We start from the raw sequence: 17,785 nt of genomic DNA on the forward strand, positions 1-17,785 counted from the left end.
TGACGGGCAGGAGGCGGCTGCGCTGCCCGCCTGGGGCTGGGCGTCCAGGGGAGCCTCTGCACTGGTGCGTGTGGTCATCCTGTCATTTTTGGCAAGGTTTTGTGATGAAGAGAATGTTTCCTGTGGGACTGTCTGCCTTCTGCTGTTGGGTTTGTCTCTGGCTCTTGAGTTTTGAATGTTGAATGCTCAGAAATCAGCCATTTAGGGGAAAACAGAGGTGGCACAAGGTGAACAAGGCTGAGATCTGCCATGGCATGAGGCGTCCCCTGCAGACATCAAATACTGCACCACATACCCATGAGGCTTGTCAGGCATCTCTGTGGGCTGGGAAGCTGACTTTGGGCTGCAATTCAGTTATTTATAGATTCAGAGCAGGCATCCGTAGCTGTGATTTGTGATGTGGAAAAGAGAATTAATGTGAATCATTACTGTGGTGGTGGGGTGTTTTTTTGGTGCTGTTGTTATGAAGATATTGGTAAAGGGTGAAAGGAAGAAGGGAGAGATAGGATGCATCTCTAGGTTTTGGTAAGAGAGAGTGGTGGGAACGATTGCACGTGTACTTTGTATGTGATAATACAAGGCACAAAGCTGAAGAGGTCGTATGTGCTCAAGCAATGAAATAAACTGCCCTGGGACTTAAAAGTAAGGAAAGAATCAAGGTTTTATGGGAAAAAGTGCCCATTTGTAGTAAGACTTCATTGATCTGAGTTGAGCTGCGGTCTGTGCTGTGAAATAACCCAAAGTCTTTAGGGCCTTCAGGAGGGACAGTATGATGGTAACGAAAACTTTGAGCTAACTGCATTCAGAATATGCTTTAAGAACATCACTCAGCTACTATACCCAATGGTTAAGATAAAATCTCAAGTGGATATGTAGTGATTGAGCTAGTAAGCTGCTCATTCTGGAGAAATATAACATGGGTAAGTAATGACTGTTATCTGATTCAAGTGAACTATTGCTGTAACAGATTGAAAACAGGTGAAGATCTATAAAATTGAGTTTACAGGACGTAGTTTTGCAGAATGCAGAGTCCTCTGTATGGAAGTGATGTACTTTCAGCTGCTATTGACTTCAGTAAGAATTCAACTTGCTCATTGATTTGTAAGCCTAGACCCTGGGCTGAAAAACTGGAAAATATCTCCTTCTCTGAGCCTTGAGTTTTGAGATCTAATTCATGGTATGTGGCTATCAGCCATTTTCTGGAATTCTTGAACTATTAAGGAATCTCCACAATGTGAGACATGGGGAATAGTGTTATCCATATCAGGAAATAAGTTTATAAGCAAACCATCAAAAACCACAGTGCTTTCCATGTGCACGTCCCAGTGCTGTAGCTCACTGCAAGCAGCAAACCGTGTGCAGAGTTCCAGAACTTTCCGACAAGCTGCCTGCATGTACGGGTGCCTGCGTGTCCCATCTCTGGAGAGCAGCAGTCTTGCTAAAGTCAACTTATTTGCAAAATGGAACAAGGTGCAGAATCTATTTCTGAACTATTATGGATGAAAGTTTTGCCACTGGTCTTTCCAGATCTTTGTATGTGCTGTAGAATGAGAGTTTTGGTCAGCAGCTTCACTCAAGGCAAGATTGTTTAGATGGTCTGGGTGAGTGGATAGACACCTAATTATACTTACTTGAAATATTTAATAGTGTAGCTTAATGTGGTTTATGTTTTATTTTTTAATCCCTCTTCTGGAGACGGTCTAAAAAAGCACAGACTGTTTGGTAGAAAGACACACTACGTGGCAAAACAAATAGAAAAGGAATAAATGCCAACTTCAAAGATGATTTTTTTTAAAAAAAGTAAAACAATTAAGTGAGATGGAGAAGCATTATGTGATACATATATTTCAAAAAGGCTGGTTTTCGATATACAACTAAAACAGTTTAAAAATTATTTTCAAAACACTCCCCCGAGGTTTCTGTGTTTTCTCTGAGGTTAGGACACATGCCCATGGAACTGTGATAGAGGTGGAATAAGACTAGGGTTCCTGAAAGTGATTTTTCTGCTCTTGGTAGAACACCTTTTAACTTGGGGATGCTACTTCACTAGTACTGGGGAGGAGGAAGGATCTGGAAACGTGTGGGGTTTGTGGTGAAGCCAGTGCTGTTGCGGTAGCACAGTTGGAAAATTTCAACACACAAAGTCAGGAAATTTGAAGGTTCTGACTCTTTTTGTAGGTGTAACTTGGCTAAACATGATTATTCCCTTGGAGATTAAATTCAAAGGTGGGTTCTGTAAAATTTAATTTTTTTTCCCCTGCAGCTTTCGTGATAAAGGCACAGTTATTAAATAACGGCAGCTACTATACAAGAGTGGTTACTATTAAAACCTGAACAGAAAAAGTTATAGGCACTAAACCAGAGTGGTTACATGCTGAACATGACTTCAAAAGGAGAAATGTAACGTAAAGGATAAATTTATTTTTATATGCAGAGTAGAAGTTTATACTAAAGTGCGTGAAACAGTGAACAAGGCAAACCGTTTCATTGTCAGGTTTATCAAAGTTACTGTTTCAAATTTACTTTGTTCTTTCTATTTGTGCCTGTGTTGGTTTCATTTGTGGAGGAAGGAAAGAAAAACTGCAAAGGTTCTTAAAAAACCTCTGCAGGAGTGGCGTTGCTTTTGCGCTGGGTGGGAAGCAGAGTTTCACACAGATTTTTACCGGGGTTCAGTGAAGTTCCAGCACCGTGGCAGGTCACCCCCAGCCGCAGGTAAGTACCCATGGGCCTGCTCTCCCGCATCCTCAGTGCCGGTTCATACACCTACAATAAAAGAAGGTTATATTATGTTGCATAACCACCTAATAGCAGACATCTCAGCAAACTCAAACTATCTTATTATTCAGAGTGGTATCAAGCCTGACTCAGGTAAGGAAAAAATAAATCTGGGATGCCATCAACACTGTCCTCTGCATCAGTTTTTTTCCAAGGTGTTCATGGTCCCCAAGAATGTGTTTAAAGGAAGGAATGAGTTTTTTTCAGTAATTTTAATTTGTCCTGGGGGAGCTCAGGCTAATACAGAATGGTATTTCTAGGGGTTTTTAACCAGGAAGAATAATTAGCACCTGGTGCTGTTTATCCGAAGATTTACTGAGATATTTCATCCGCATCAAGGAGAAGATTCTTTGGTTAATGAGATCTGTGCTCTCTAATAAAATTTCAAGAACCCACTCATATCCTTTTACATCAAGCATGATTTTACTAGCAATTTTTAACTAACTGTCTTTTCCAAATGACTTTGAAGAAACATTCATTTACATTTTTTGTTGAGCTTATTGTAACCAAGAATGAAAAAGAAATGATAGGCTGCGTGAAATTGCATCACAGTTTACACTACCAGTGAACCATAAAATCAAATTAAACCACTATCTGATTGATTTTTCTAAATTCTCTACCAGAGGATAATGGCGAGTAACATGGGCAGGCTCCTTGTTTAATTGGTGGTGTTGTGTACTAATTATGTAATGAGATATAGTAATTTTTTTTCAGGCGAGGCTGCATATGTAGAATGTTTTTAGTTAAGACAGAACAGAGCTTATTAACACCCTTTGGGACACATTTGACCAATCATATATTCATTTATGTTTTAAATATTAATTCCTGTAAGTTATATTAAGGAAAAAAATAACAATAGGTTGCTACCTTGCTGTTTTCTTCCTTTATGGAAAAGTAGTTCCTAACAAGAAAATAAAAAGGGGTAGAAGATCTGAGGATTTCACTGTGCTTCTATGGTGTTACAGCTCTAACTAGTTTCTCCAAAATCATGGCAGTGTATATGAAGTCGTTTGGGTTTTTTTTCCCCCCTTAAAGATAGTAATTTCTGGTTTTGTAGGTTTATATTGCCAATTCCTGGAATTTTCTGATCGTTAAAGAATTTCAAGCAAGTGATTGGTCTCTTTTGAGTTACCATTATATTTTTCTGGATTTTCTGTACTTCAGTTTGTATTTTCATGCTTTCTTTTAACCATTGTGACTAGCAACTTCTTTAACAAAAAGCTTCTTGCCTGAGACCTATATTTCAAAATCGTTTGGGCTTTACTAGGAATGCCAAATATATGCTTCTCTGATACTGTGGTGGAATTTTTTTTTTTTGCTCAAAGTACCTCTCCTGTTGTCTCTCCCTACACTTAAATCCAAGTATTACATTAAAATTACCTGTAAGCTTGATAAACTATGTCATGGAAGCTAGACAGTGGACAGATTTCTTACTCTAGACGTTCATATGGTTTTAAGTATGACTGGCAAAATTGAGAAAAAGGGGTAAAATATCTGAGTGAGGTATCAGATTTTTTTTCTCTCCTCCTTTTACGGCTTTCAGGGGGATACGGCTATATGAGAGGAGAGCGGGAGAGGGAGGAAATAGGGTTGAGCCTGGACCAATGTGTCATTGTGTTAAATCCAGCCAGCCAGTGAGGTCATTGTTTTCATCTGAGTCATTTTAGAGTGAAAACTCTTACATTATGGAAAACATTGCACATCTTTGTTTCAGACATGGAAATATCCAGCCAGCCTTTCAGTGGTGGAGCTCCGCTCGTTTCATTTGAGGTACTCCTGACTCCCAGTGGTGTAAACAGGAGGGGAAATCAAATTCTCCTGCCTCGTTTTTAACACTCGGCCACTAATCCAAAGGGGTTATTCTTCAGGCGCATTTCCAGCCAAGATTCTTGTTGAAGAGGGAGCTGGTAAATCTGTTGATCACACCTGTCAGCCCTGAATCTAGTAAATCTGGCCAGCCTGGGCTGGCTACAATTGCATTGAGGGGAAAAGTTCTTAAGCACTGGCTCATGTTGAGGCTAGGTTATGTTCCAACGCGCACAGGGAAAAATCTTTGAGACCACGTTCTTGGATATTTATTGTATTTCATACTTGGGCTCCAGTAGGCTCAGTCTCCTGTATAGCATGATTTTAATTGATGGACTTGGGCAATCTACCCAGCTCTGCAATTGGTTTGCATGACCATGAGCAAGCCCTGTGTCATCTCTCTGCACTTGGATTTTAATGTATGTGATCTTTAAGGTTGGTATAGTATTTGTAGCACTTCAAGGATCTTGCGTAATACAGTAATTATAACAGAATCTGTGTATTTTGTACAGTGTAACCTCAAGGGATGGAGATACTGATCATTCCACATAAGCTAATAGAAACAGTAGGAGGTTTTGACTGAATCTGACAAATGCTGTTTTATCATTTAAAGTGGGAGAAAGCCATTGTCAGTCAATGCTTTCAGAATAATTTATGATAAATGGATTGCTTTATGACATCATATCTTCCAGTTGTTGCATGGCATGTGTTTGTCTCCTTAAGATCTATTCAGCCACTTGGTTGATAAGGATTTAATATTTTTGCCCTTTAAAGATTAAGCTTTTAGGTCTTTTGAAAGAAGAAAACTGCCCAGTGCTGGCACTGAAACACTCAGTCTCAAGAAGACTCAGAACATGCAGAGGGTGCACGGTGCAGTTCTTTAAAGCAAAACAGGGCTGGGTAATGGTCTGCAAACTGTGTAAATGCATCAGATATTTGCAGAGGAGTTTTCACAGTGTTATTTTTCATAATTTGGGATAGTTTTTTCATTTGTGGAACCTGTTCCTCTTCCTACTGGTTAGGCTTCAAATTTACTCATGAAAAGCATTTAAAAAACCCCAAAGAAACAATAAAAAAAAAATCTGCAGCAAAGTTGTCTAAGGTGCAACATCACTAAGAGCACAACAATTTCAAGATTGGGGTAGAGTGTGTTTTACTTTCCACTGACAATATTTCCTAGACCTTTAAAGTGGTTTCTGAATAATCCCTATTGAATCTACAGAGCAAATGAAAGTCTATCTTTCCCAGAATCTGAGAGTTTGCAGATTAAGTAGGAGCATTTACGTGATGCGTCCCAGTGTTAATGCCTGAGCTTCTCATCAAGAACAGCGTATTTGTTTATACACCGTGCTGGCTTTAGAGAAAACTGTCCTCATCGAATGAATAACAAACGTGCTTGCAAGGCACTTGCCTAACATGGGACAGGAGCAGAGTGACCAGCTGGGATTCATCTGCCCCAGCTTTAGCGCTTCTCAAGTGCTGTGCTCAGACCAAACCACTGGTCTAGAACGGAGGGAGGAGAGGTACTGGCAGAGATGCCGACCTGGTGCATCTCAGTTGGTTTCCTTAAGGTGGGGTTAACTGCCTGTGAGTGATGCTCTGCTTTCTGCTTTGGTTATCGAGGCAATGCCGATGGAGCAGCAGGGCAGAGGAATTGCACTTGCAGCTCTAGCTACATGTCACTCGCAAGCTGGATCCTTCAGTGTCATAGATACCTAGATCAATAGTATCTCCGTGATGGCAATGACCATTTCTTTTGCTGTTACCATATGTGAATCCTTCACGATAATCATGTGTCCATCTTCTAGCTCTCTCCTCCTTTCCTAAGTGCTACCCAAGGCATGCCAATGCCATGCTATCATCCACATTTGACTAGTGGGGACCAAAGTGATGTGACTGTCATCACCTGACTGAAGGCTGGACTTGGACCCCTACCGTATAAAGTTGGAATTGAGTGAATATGAAACCATAATTGGGCAGCTTATTGGGTTCTTATCCATGCCTTGTGGAGACAGCTATGATCAGGATCCAGGCACAGTTCCAGTAACTTTTGTTACACTGTAAATATAAAGCCAGCTGTTTCCATCCTGATGCTATGCTTTTGCTGTCTATTTTTTATCAGAGTTAGGTTGCATGGATATATGAGGAAAGGAAGTAATATAAAGGCTTTATTATTCAAAATATGAATTTAAATTTTGTCTCACTTTTCTTGAATGATATAATTGAGACCCTCGTGTGGTTTGTCTGAATCGTTCAGTGGTCCCTAGTTGTTGTCTAACCATGCTGTGATGAGAATACCAAAGCAATCTGGATATGACTTCCCATCCCTGGGCACTTCTGGCCTTGTTCTCCTTGGAAGTTGTTGTTGAAAATAGTGGCATCGCTACAGTAAAACTATGACTGATGCTTACTTGGGTGCCAAGAAAGAATAGTAAAAGGAAGAAACGAGTTTGACACGTGTTCCATATTGGAATTTAAGATTGTTTTTTAAACAATCTATTCCCGAACTGATATGCTTGTGTAGAGCATGTCCTTGATTTAAAACAAACAAACAACAACAGCAACAAAGCCCTTAACTTAGGCTTTCTAGAGTAATGGTACAGAGCAGATCTTCTAGTCATTTTGACTGGCCAGTACTATTGCTGTTTTACTGTGTTTAAAAGAAAAAAAAGCAAGTAACTAACCTTATAAAACCAGTTGGGAGGTGAAGGGTATCGGGATCTGAATGGTTTGATCCTCAGTTGTGACATAACTGGAGTTAAGTTTTCCTTTCTTGTTTCCGTTCTTTCATTTTAACAAACGTTATCACTCCTCTAAAATGAGTGATTTTTCCTGTGACAGCCTCATCCATGCTTGGAAGGCAGCCTGCCGATGGGAGCAGTTTAAGCTGCAATGTCTTCAGCTGGAGGACTTGCATTAGTCTCAAGTGGGTTTGGGGTGCCAGGTGATTAATGGTTTCTGGTAGTTGGCTTTGGATGTGCTAGTCACTAATGTTTACATCAGTAGACAGAATAAAAATGACTCTGTTTTGTTTCGTGGGGCCTGTGTGATGACAGAGCTGGTCAAATTTTGAATTTGTTTAAAAAACAAACTATTTCTATTCCTCCTCCTGTGACCTTCTTAAAAAAGAAAAAAAAATGGTGGTGGTTCCTCTTAAGCTTTGCTTTTCTTATCTGGGGGAGATAACTGATAGCTGAAAGGTGTTATTCGTTGGGACTGGGTATGGAAATGCCATGTTTCACTGAGGATGGATTGCAGAACTGTCTTTGCTGCTCCCATGAAAAGCCGAACAACTGGAATGGAGCACAGCAACAGCTGGGAAGCCTGAGGAAGGCTTTGCTGTGATATACAGGTGTTCTTACTATAGCTTCTGTTCACCAGCCAGCCCTCTATCCCACAAGTTGGAGAATACCCTAAAAAGGCGGTCTGTGGATGTCCACAGAACATGTTGGGTGGTTTCCGTGAATCCTCTGCTGAGGAGCTCCTGTCCGGTGAGCAGAGAGGAGGCAGAGTTCAGAGGCAGAGCTCTGCGTGCAAGACAAACCAGTGTGCTGTCAGGCAGCACAGAAGTCACGTAACTCCATGAGGAAACTAGAGATAAGCAGGGAAGAAACCTTCCAGATTCCCAACATCGGGAATGGAGTAAAATCTTTTTAGAGGCTTGTGTGGAAAAAGGTTTGCCAGTAGTAAAGTGAGTGTCTGACAGGGTTCAGAGGAGATGAGTAGTTTTACTGTTATGATGCAGTTTTTGGACATAATGTTTGAGTGAAATGCATAATTGCAGTCAAAATTATTTGCCTTGAAGGTCCTTTTTTGGTGTCTTGCTTAGCATATGAGATGTCCAAACTCATAGCCATTGACTGAGATGCCAACATTTATAACAACAATAATTACATGTAAACTTCTATTGAACACATACTTGGATTGTTCTGCACTTTGAAAATGTGTCAAGTTGCTTTCAGCTAGAAAAGAAAAAAAAAAAAGTGGAACATAAAATATTTGAAGCAAAAATAGCAGAAAATGTATAGAGAATGCTATGGCCCTTTATTAGCGCAGGCAATGGAGGGGTGGTCAGTGGAAATGCTGATGTGATTAGTCTGCTGGCACTTGCAGGCACTTGCAGACAAACAAAAAAGCAGCACAAGGATAAATCTCATTATGTTTTGCCAGTGTGTTATTACAGTTCACCTCTTTGGCTAACGATAAAGTTATGATTTCCCTCTTAGTCCTGCACATCCTTTTCCTTAAATAAGCATAGATCAAAACTGCCTGTATGCTTCTGACATTCTCACACGAAAGGAGGCATGAAGGCTCACAAATAACTGAGAGCTGATTCTGGGACTGGAATGTGTTTGCTTACTGTCTGTGTGGGTGGCAAAGTGTCCGTAAATGTTTTAGCACAGTCTAGCTCGCTCTTGGTTTCAGTACAAGATTTACCACTGATCTGTCAGTCCAGCAATGGCATGCAGGATTTAACATTTAAAAGTGAAAAACGCTTTTGGAAGTACTCACTACTTGGCAATCCAAGGGCAAGCTGCTGTTAAATATGACTTGAGTTGTGGACAACTTTAAACCGAGATCAACACCAGAAGAAGATGCTGGATGGGCATCCTGGCAATGCAATGTGATGGCTTTTCTCTCTTTGGAAGCTTTGCTGTAGCAAGTGGTGGAAGTTCCTGCTGTTGTGATCAACCGCATTTGTCTTACAAAGGGTATAATTACAAATTTTGTCTTCCCATGGTTTATTTCAAAGGCTACTAGGCATTTTGTCGGGTTCCTTGTTCTGTAGCTGTGTTTGCCTGTAAAAACACCCTGACACTTGGGCACTGCCGGCTGCTGCTCCCTTGTGTACCTGCCTGACAGGGGGACGTGGCTGTTTCAGCCTGCTGTCCGGGGGTATTGGCCTCCCTGCCTTCGGTTACAATCACACATGTGAACATCAGTAGATATCGTGTGTGTGTGTGTTGTATGTGGCATGTAAAATAGTGAGAAGTAAAGGTTTTGGGGAAGGGATGTGGCTGCGTCCATAACTGGCAAGAGAGCAAAATGTGGGTAGCCACTGGAAAGGCTGTTGACACCTTTCTGCCCCTGTTTAACTTACGTGCTTCACATGAGTGATTACAGGAAAACACCTTTCTGTTTCTAATGTATTAGTGAACTTGAATGATTCTTGTGGGAAGTCTGTGTGTGTGTGTGCATGCAAGAGGTGGTGAGGTCACCTTAAGTCTTCTGTGTAGCAAACCCAGGCCATACTATTAATTCATCTGTAAAAGATTCTGATGACCTACAATAGCTTTTCTGTAAATAATGCTATATTTCAATTTTATTCCATAACTCTGTGTGTCTGCTGGGACTTGCAGGGTTTCCAGATATCTTCCTTCTCAAATCCTAGCGAGCTTTTTCTTCAAGCAATTACAACAATGAGAAAAACGCAAATATAAACTTTGAGTTCTTTGTTTGTAAAAAAGGCCATTTGCAGGACAGGAGCAAGTCTTTCCCACCCTGGGTTTCAGGCAGCGGTAGTTTGAACAGGAAGTGCTGTATTTAAGTGAAACATTTTAGTGATAAATGCATTTTTTTCATGTCAATTTGATGCTGATCAGAGATCTAGAACAGCGGGTAGAAAGAGCAAAAAGCAAAGGGCACAAAAGATAGTCAAAAGTGCAAGCTAAATGTACTAATATTGCTCTTTGTGAGTGAAAATGAGTCTGCCTGGATCCACAGATTAATGTCAGTGGAGGGTTTGGTCAAAACACTTGTTTTTTCTGAAATTTCTAAGGCATTTGAGATCATAAGGAATGGTTACAATGTGAAATGCCATTTCTATTTGTTAATGACAGGCCTAATTTCTGTTAAGAGTTGATGAGACTTCCCCACCACCACCAAGTTTCAACATCACCCAGATCATGGATGCCATCGCTCTACCTTTTCCTTGTAAACAACCACTTAACATGTAATGGCTTGCAAATACTCATGATTTATGTGTTTGTTTTCTTCACAGGCTGGAATGGTGTTAAGATGTGGATACTTCTGGTTTGGCTTGTTTCTTGTGCCCACCGCATGCCTTGTTAAAGATGTGGCATGGACAGCGTAAGTCCCGAACCGGTCCTCTCGGGGTTATAGGAATTATTCTGTGTGCATAGGTTGTCCAGTCCAGTGTTGTTCTGTAAAGAATTATGATGCCTTTCAGTGTATGCAAAATGGTGATACTTCTTTGAAAGACCTCTGAGCAAAGTGAAGCAAGAGTTATTTCTCACTTCCCAATGCAACCAGCAATATGAGGGAATGAATAGTCCTGAATTTGCAAGAGGCAGCCTTGTCTGAGTAATGAAGGTATGTCATGTTACAACTATTGGTATCATCTAACCTTTTGTTAGAGGCAAATTGAAATCGGACATCAGAGATTTCCTATTCCTGAAAAGGAGGAAATAATTTGCTTGATTTGGCTAAGGTTACTTAGAAAGTAAAAATGTGGCACTCTCATCCATACCCAGTGAGCTCCCAGTTCTTTGTCAGCTGCTCTCTAGGTTCTCCTTCAACAGTGAGTCTTCCAAGGCTTAACTGAGAGAAGAGCAATACTCAGCACTCTATGGCTGAAGTGAAGTCTTAACGATTCCTTCACTGCCCAGAGAGGAGGAACAACCCTTGGGAAATACAAGCCTGTGTAATCCCCTGCACTCAAAAATGCATGTTTTCAATGCATTGCAGAAAGCAAGCAATTTCAAGAACTTGGATTTAAGGAGAAGCAACTTACCTTCTCTACCATTGCAATTTGGAATGCAGAAGTAGAGTTTTCATTTAGAATTTCTGGTGTTTTGTTCAGTTTGGTTTTAAGTGTGTCAAGCACCAAAGGTTTCATCCTTTTGGGCATTCCAACCTGGGGCAAAAAGGCAGATCTTAGCTGGAGTGGAGAGGAAACATAGTTTAGCTTGTCACATGTCACAAAGGCTCAAAGTGGAAGCCTCTTAATATGTAACACTTTGCTCCAGTGTTGCTCCAGAGCAGCTGGTCAGCCAAGGAAGATTCTTAGGGTCGTAGAATCATGTAGGTTGGAAAAGACCTTTAAGATCATGAACTGACTGAAAACCTAACACTGCGAAGTCCACCAATCTTCTTTACCATGAAATGCAAAAAGTACTAAAAAAAGCATAAAGTTTCCCAGACGCAGGCACGTTTCAAAAACTGGCATAAAAGGATAAATCACGTCACATGCCTATTTTTTAAAATCTTTTTTCTTTCTATGGAGTTGATAGCACAGCTGAATTAAAATAGTACTATGCAAATCTACCAATCAGTACTACTACTTAAATGTTTTCCTGTTTTCTTCCTCAGCTTAACTTTTGTGAGCTACACTGCTAAAATTAAAACTAGGTGTCATAATGTAAAATTTCTGTTCAGGCCAAACTGTGATTTAATAGTCTAGCACACTAGAGGGTTTTTTGTTACACTAATTAAACTCTCCAATTAAAAATTATTTTAAAATTCTAAAGCTGAGGCCAAAATTTAGATATTTAGCTGTCTCTATGATTTGCTTTTTAAAGCTCTGAAAAAAATCTTAGAATTCTTTTAGCGTAACAGGCCCTGCTACTGTGTCAGGCATTATTTAAAATTACCTGCTTAGAAGTCAGTGGGACTGCATTTCTGATTAAAGCTGAATAGGAGCTGAACGGTTTGCAGCATCAGCAATCAAATATATATTTAGGTGTTCAAGGTTATGTTTTAGTTTTTGGAATGTTTTCATGATAGTTGAATGTCCTGAAGTTGTCCTCTGTTCTTGTCAGTTCTTGGCAAAAATGACTCAAGAATTCTAAAATAGGCCAGACCGAGGCAGGCTCATCCTCAGCTATTAATCATTTAAAACTCTGTTACTGACTCAGCTGGTTCTTTAATATTTCTTAGAGAAATCTCAGCAACATAATCCTTTCAGTGGTTCAGACCAAGAATGTAAAGAGATTGTGAAGCTCTCAAGACAAACGTTTATGATTGATAGAGTAAATATTTTCCCAACAGATTTTAAACAGGAGGCTCCTATCAACATTAAGCAAAAAATCTGTTCTCTGAGCAGGACTCTTTTTGTTTTAGCCCATCACTGAAAAATTAACACCATTAACATTTTAACTAGGATAAATGAAATGACACAGCTATCAGCACTGCCATATGGAAGGAGTAAAGGTCTGTTTCCTTTCCAAGAGGCTTGCCATTCAAAACTTGAGCCTAGGGCCTCTGGAAATCAGCTGGCGCATTTCCACAGCAGTGGTTACACCACATTGCTGTCTGTAATCCAGCAGAATCTGGGTTTGGCCATAAAATTCCAGCAGCTCTGACTTCTCTTGGTCATGGAATTTAGCCCTTTCAGTTTCTTTTGGACATGAAGCATATGTCTGCAGAAAGAGCATCCATGTGACCCAGAAGGTACATGCCTAATTTCAGTACAAAATACTGCTAGAAAACCATGGATGCAGTACAGAGTTTTTGTCTGGAAGAAGGTTAAAAAGGATGGGAAAGTGCGTTTCAAACCCATATAAATCTTAGTTTCTAAATTTCTGTGCTGCATCCACTATTAAAACTTGTAATGCTGGAAACAAGAGCTAGTTTTACATGTTCCCTTTGTTACACAGGCTACAGTTGTCAACACACCTCTTATCTCCCATGTTCTCCGCTGCTCTAGGCTTTAACATTTGCTTTTTTTTTTTAAAGTGAATCAAGGAAATGTGGAAAACTCTCTTTAAAAAAGAAGGAAGCTTATTATTAATGCTTGGCTGCAATACCACGTTAACTTTGGTCCACTACCCTGAATTCAGTGGCTTGGTTTGGATTTGGTTTTTGCCTTATAAAAAGTCCCAGTTGTGCTACTATTTAAATGAACAGAACTTTATAAGGTGAGTGCTTCCTCACAGTTGGCACATGTCACTTGAATACATGTCACTGGTGCTAGGAAGTCTCAAAATAGCTGAGCCACAAAGCTATGTGGGAATCATAAAAATACATAGTGTATTCCAGCAAAGCTAGGCAAGAATTTATTAATAATTGGTGTCTCAATACTTAGTGCTACAGTGAAAAATTTCCTGATGCTTCCAATCGTTACCAAAATTTTCATGCAGTTTTTTTACCGCGAGGGAAGAAGCATGTTGCACTTGGCAGCTCTGCAGTGCAAGTAAGAGAGAAGGTATGAGGAGCTTTTCCCATCCTTGCATGTGCTTGCAGTCCCTGGAGCACAAGACTCCTAAAATGGTGTTGAGGATAATGAGCCAGAGTAGGTGTGTCTTTGGGTTTGGGAAAAGTTAATGAATGTAACCACACTTCTCCCTGGCGGATTCTGGCTTCCTGAACCCCCTAAATATCCTCCTAGGGCAGCAAAGTGAAGCTGTGCACTTCCCTGGCTTGGAAGGGGAAGGGCCACCCAAAAATAGAAAGAGAACCCTTTGCCTGTTCTTATGGTCCGTGTTGGGAGGGAAAGGTGAGTTTGCCTTTATGTAACGCATCAAATTTTAGCTGAACAGTAACACTGAACACAAGATTTCACAATTTATTGAGGGCTGATCGTGCATCTAGGGCCACTTGTAAAGTACAAGATAAAAGTTAAGACTTCTACCTGTATTTTTGTCTATCAAAATTTAATAATGTGCTATTGTAAAAAAGTCATGATGTATTCAGTTCTGTTGCCAGCAGTCCTTGGAGTGTTTGCACTTGGCTTTGATGGGAGCAAGCCCAGACTCTGAGGCAATTGTAATACTGTATCTTAGTATTTGTTTTCAGAGAAGCATGTGGATAGGTTAGCTCAGGCCCTTTTTATAAATACTTAATTACAAACTCTTCCATGACTGCTCTTTCTTCCAAGTGAAGGAGTGACTCAATGCATAACAATTACCTGTGGGTTTATTGTTGCTTTATAGGTACTCAGCCACAGCAGAGTCCATATATTTCATCATTTACAGTACTTACAAAATATTTCAGTACTCCCAACTTCAAGACAACAGTATTTTTTCCATATAGTGAAATATCACTGCAATGCCTCCTTATGCTGTGCTGCACTAACTGAACTTCGTTGCTCAGGCTCTGTTGTGTTAAATTTTGAATTCAGTATTCACTTTAAGGGGAAAAAAACCAACCAAACAAACAAACAAAAAAACCCTCTCTCATCTCTTATGGTGTATGTTAAGATAAATATGGAACCTTGGGAGAGATAGAATAACCTGTAGATTTCTGTGCTCTTGTCTGTGGGAAAACTGGTTATAAAGGACATGGGAAGTTCCAAACATATTCAGTCTTCAAGTTTGCAATAGTGTGTACAGCTTCTTTAAAAGGTAAGAGATGAGTTCAAGGTGAAAATTTCAATGTATTTACTCAAATGGTGTGATAGTGAAGTCAGCTGTGAAGATTCTAAGAACTAATAGCTCAAAGCTTTCTCACTTTAATCGCTATAGTTTCCCTTCCTCAAATAGGAGACCAGTCTAATCATTAGCCTAACTAGTTATAGGAACTTGAATCTAATTAATTTCTGTGCAGACTCAAGTCATCTCACATTCTTGAGACATTATACGTCTTAAAAATATCCTTGCTACTGACTTCTTCTGTCATAGTCCGTTGGTGTTCCCTTGCAAATCATACATCTTTGGTGGTTTAATAGGGTGCTCTAAGTGCATCGTGATATCCTTTACTTCCAGACTTTGGTGTGTTTCATCTTTTGTTGTTCTCCTTTATTTCCTCTTAAATGCAAATGTGTTTTGAAAAGTGGTTTTCATTTCAGCTTCTCATTTTGAGACATTTGGGGCCTAATTCAGCAACACAAAGACCAGAGGACTTGGGTAACTTAGCGTTAATATGAAGGCACTGTCGTCTAATATAAAAACAGCTGAGATTTTGTGGTCTTCTTCTTATTCCTCATGGAAGGACTAATAAGAATTATGTTTTTTAAAAACAAATGCATCTTCATTATTTTAGTTACATATACACCAGTTATTTTTCTGCTAGAGGGAGTTTGACATTGTTTTACATCATTGGTCAAAGATTATCACATATGTGCTAAAGATTTGTGTAAAACTTGTAAAGAAATTTTTGCTATCTCTAGAGTTGAAGAATATTATTTTAATGCTCTGAAGCAAGTGGTGTCTCAGGTGACTTGGCTCCACCTTGGTTTTAGGCTTATTATGCAGTCACATGCAAGTCGGTATTATCTCATGGGACACTTGTCCTTCTTTAAATGACACAAAAGAGGAAGCTGATCAAAACCTGCCCGTTGGAGAAAGATCCCTGCATTTTGTGTTATTGCTTTGTACATATCAAGACAGGGGGACTAGATTGTCTCCTTTTATCAATGTAATTTAGGTATAATAGCACTGGAGCAGTAGGTGAAACTGGACGGGGGAGAAGTCTCTTCATGGGGGACATCGCTTTCCAAATTTTGCTTGCATGTGTGGTGCATGGATTGCTCTTGGAAAAGAAAATAGGACACAGCCAGTCTTGTTACTGTCACTTTGAAAGCTCAGTGGGGAGAGAAGTGCCTTTCCAAGTCATGTGAGCTGATAAATGAAAATAAAAGGACTTGAATGGCAATTATTATCTGAGACTCTTCTCAGGTTTTCAGAGCAATGCCACACGTAACTCAAAAGACAGAGTAGAATCATGTTTTACTGCCATGAATATTCAATGAATCCCAGCTCTTTTGTTTGAACGCCAGGGTCCTGAGCAGTCCCACGGCAGCGGTGTCAGGTCTCCATAGTCCCGTAGCTTTGTTGCTTGTTTAGATTTTGAGTGTTATGTTGAAGCAGCCGAGTTCTGCTGAATTTGAAGTCTTTCTGATTTTTCATTTCTTATGTAATATTTCCCAGATATTGTGAACCTGAACTGACATGCATACAAAAATGCAAATCCCAAATCCTTCAAGGGAAGGCCCTGCACCTCTCATCTGAGAAGTAAAATCGGGGTTTGGTAGCAAAACAAATGTTCACATGGCTTTTTTGTTTTTTCTTTTTGTCTTTTCCTTGCGGTACAGGGCCAAGCATACCTACCATAAAACTTTGCTGGAGCAAGTTCAGGAGTTGGAGACGAAGACAAGGGAGCTGGGAAAAGCCATGCTTCGTGATAGCAATGGAAAGAGGTAGGGCAAGTCTATGCTCATGTTTAAAACAGACCCTTCTTGTCCTCTCCCCTCCCTATTTCTCATTCACCATTCAAATCTGCTTCCAGACAGCGTAAGAAGGCTTCTCTCCTGTATGATTCATTTATTGTTGTTCATTTTCATGTCTTTTGCTCCCACTGGAATCAGCCCTTCCAGTTTCATTTCTCCTACATTATTGCTGTGAGGCTGTATTGGAAACTGCTGCTCAGTCCCCTGCTTGGCTATTACCTGGCCAGACTGGTCTTGAAAGGATTTTGTTGCATGTCATCAAAAAAAAAAAAAAATCTGATAACCATGTCAGGGGAGGAAACAGTCTGTGACTCAGGATATGAAGACTGTAGCTAAAAGGAAAACTAATTCAGTGTGCCCTACAACTTCATTCAGTCTCACCTTAAGGGGTTTTTTTAATGCTTTTGCCTTTTTTCTGCTGCAGGTTACAGGCCCTTGCTTTCAGGGCTCTCAGTTTCTCATTGTGCCTCTCCCTTATATCCACACCATATGGACTTGAACATACTGCTATTACTGAATCTTTCATTGTAAGAGGAGAGTATGTGTTGTGTGGGAACTTTTGTCTCTTCTGAAAGAAGCTAAAGAAAATCATAGTGAGGCTTTTGCATCCAACAGTTTCATTTACCATCTCAGAATGTGGTTCTGCATCAGCTGGTCAGAAAAGCTCCCCAAGTTCAAAAAGGTTTTAGAACTAACTCTTCTATTCCTTACACAATATGGCACCACATGACTTGCTAAGAAACTACACGATCATTAAACTGGATTTTAGCAAACCTTATAAACTAGCAAACTGAGTGGAATGGGGCTTTTAAAAGATTTTGTTCTTCTAGGGCAGGGTCATCCTTTGAGCCTTTGATGTCTATTCTAAGCAGCGGCTACAATATGGCAATTAGTTTACCTAAGATGAGCGGATAGTAGGGTTTTTTTGGCTGAACTTGTGAGTTAATAAGCACTATTTTTAGGAAAAATTATGAGGGAGTGAGTTTACCGAGATTATAGTAAACTGAAAAGCTTTAACAAATGCTTGTGTTAACTTTAATGTGTTTACAAGATGTCCTTATGACCAGATTTCGCTTC

The 17,785-nt window shown here is 40.0% G+C and overlaps 1 protein-coding gene across 1 annotated transcript in view; it reads left to right on the forward strand.

Moving 5' to 3' along the window:
* ATP8A2 (ATPase phospholipid transporting 8A2) overlaps window positions 1-17,785 on the forward strand; it is a 301,460-nt gene that overhangs the window by 260,852 nt on the left and 22,823 nt on the right. The window contains exons 33-34 of the mRNA XM_065654983.1: window positions 10,583-10,671; window positions 16,574-16,678. Coding sequence (XP_065511055.1) covers window positions 10,583-10,671; window positions 16,574-16,678 — 194 coding nt within the window. The remainder of the gene's footprint in view (window positions 1-10,582; window positions 10,672-16,573; window positions 16,679-17,785) is intronic.

The sequence above is a fragment of the Caloenas nicobarica genome, chromosome 1 (assembly GCF_036013445.1).
Source record: "Caloenas nicobarica isolate bCalNic1 chromosome 1, bCalNic1.hap1, whole genome shotgun sequence".
NCBI lineage: Eukaryota > Metazoa > Chordata > Aves > Columbiformes > Columbidae > Caloenas > Caloenas nicobarica.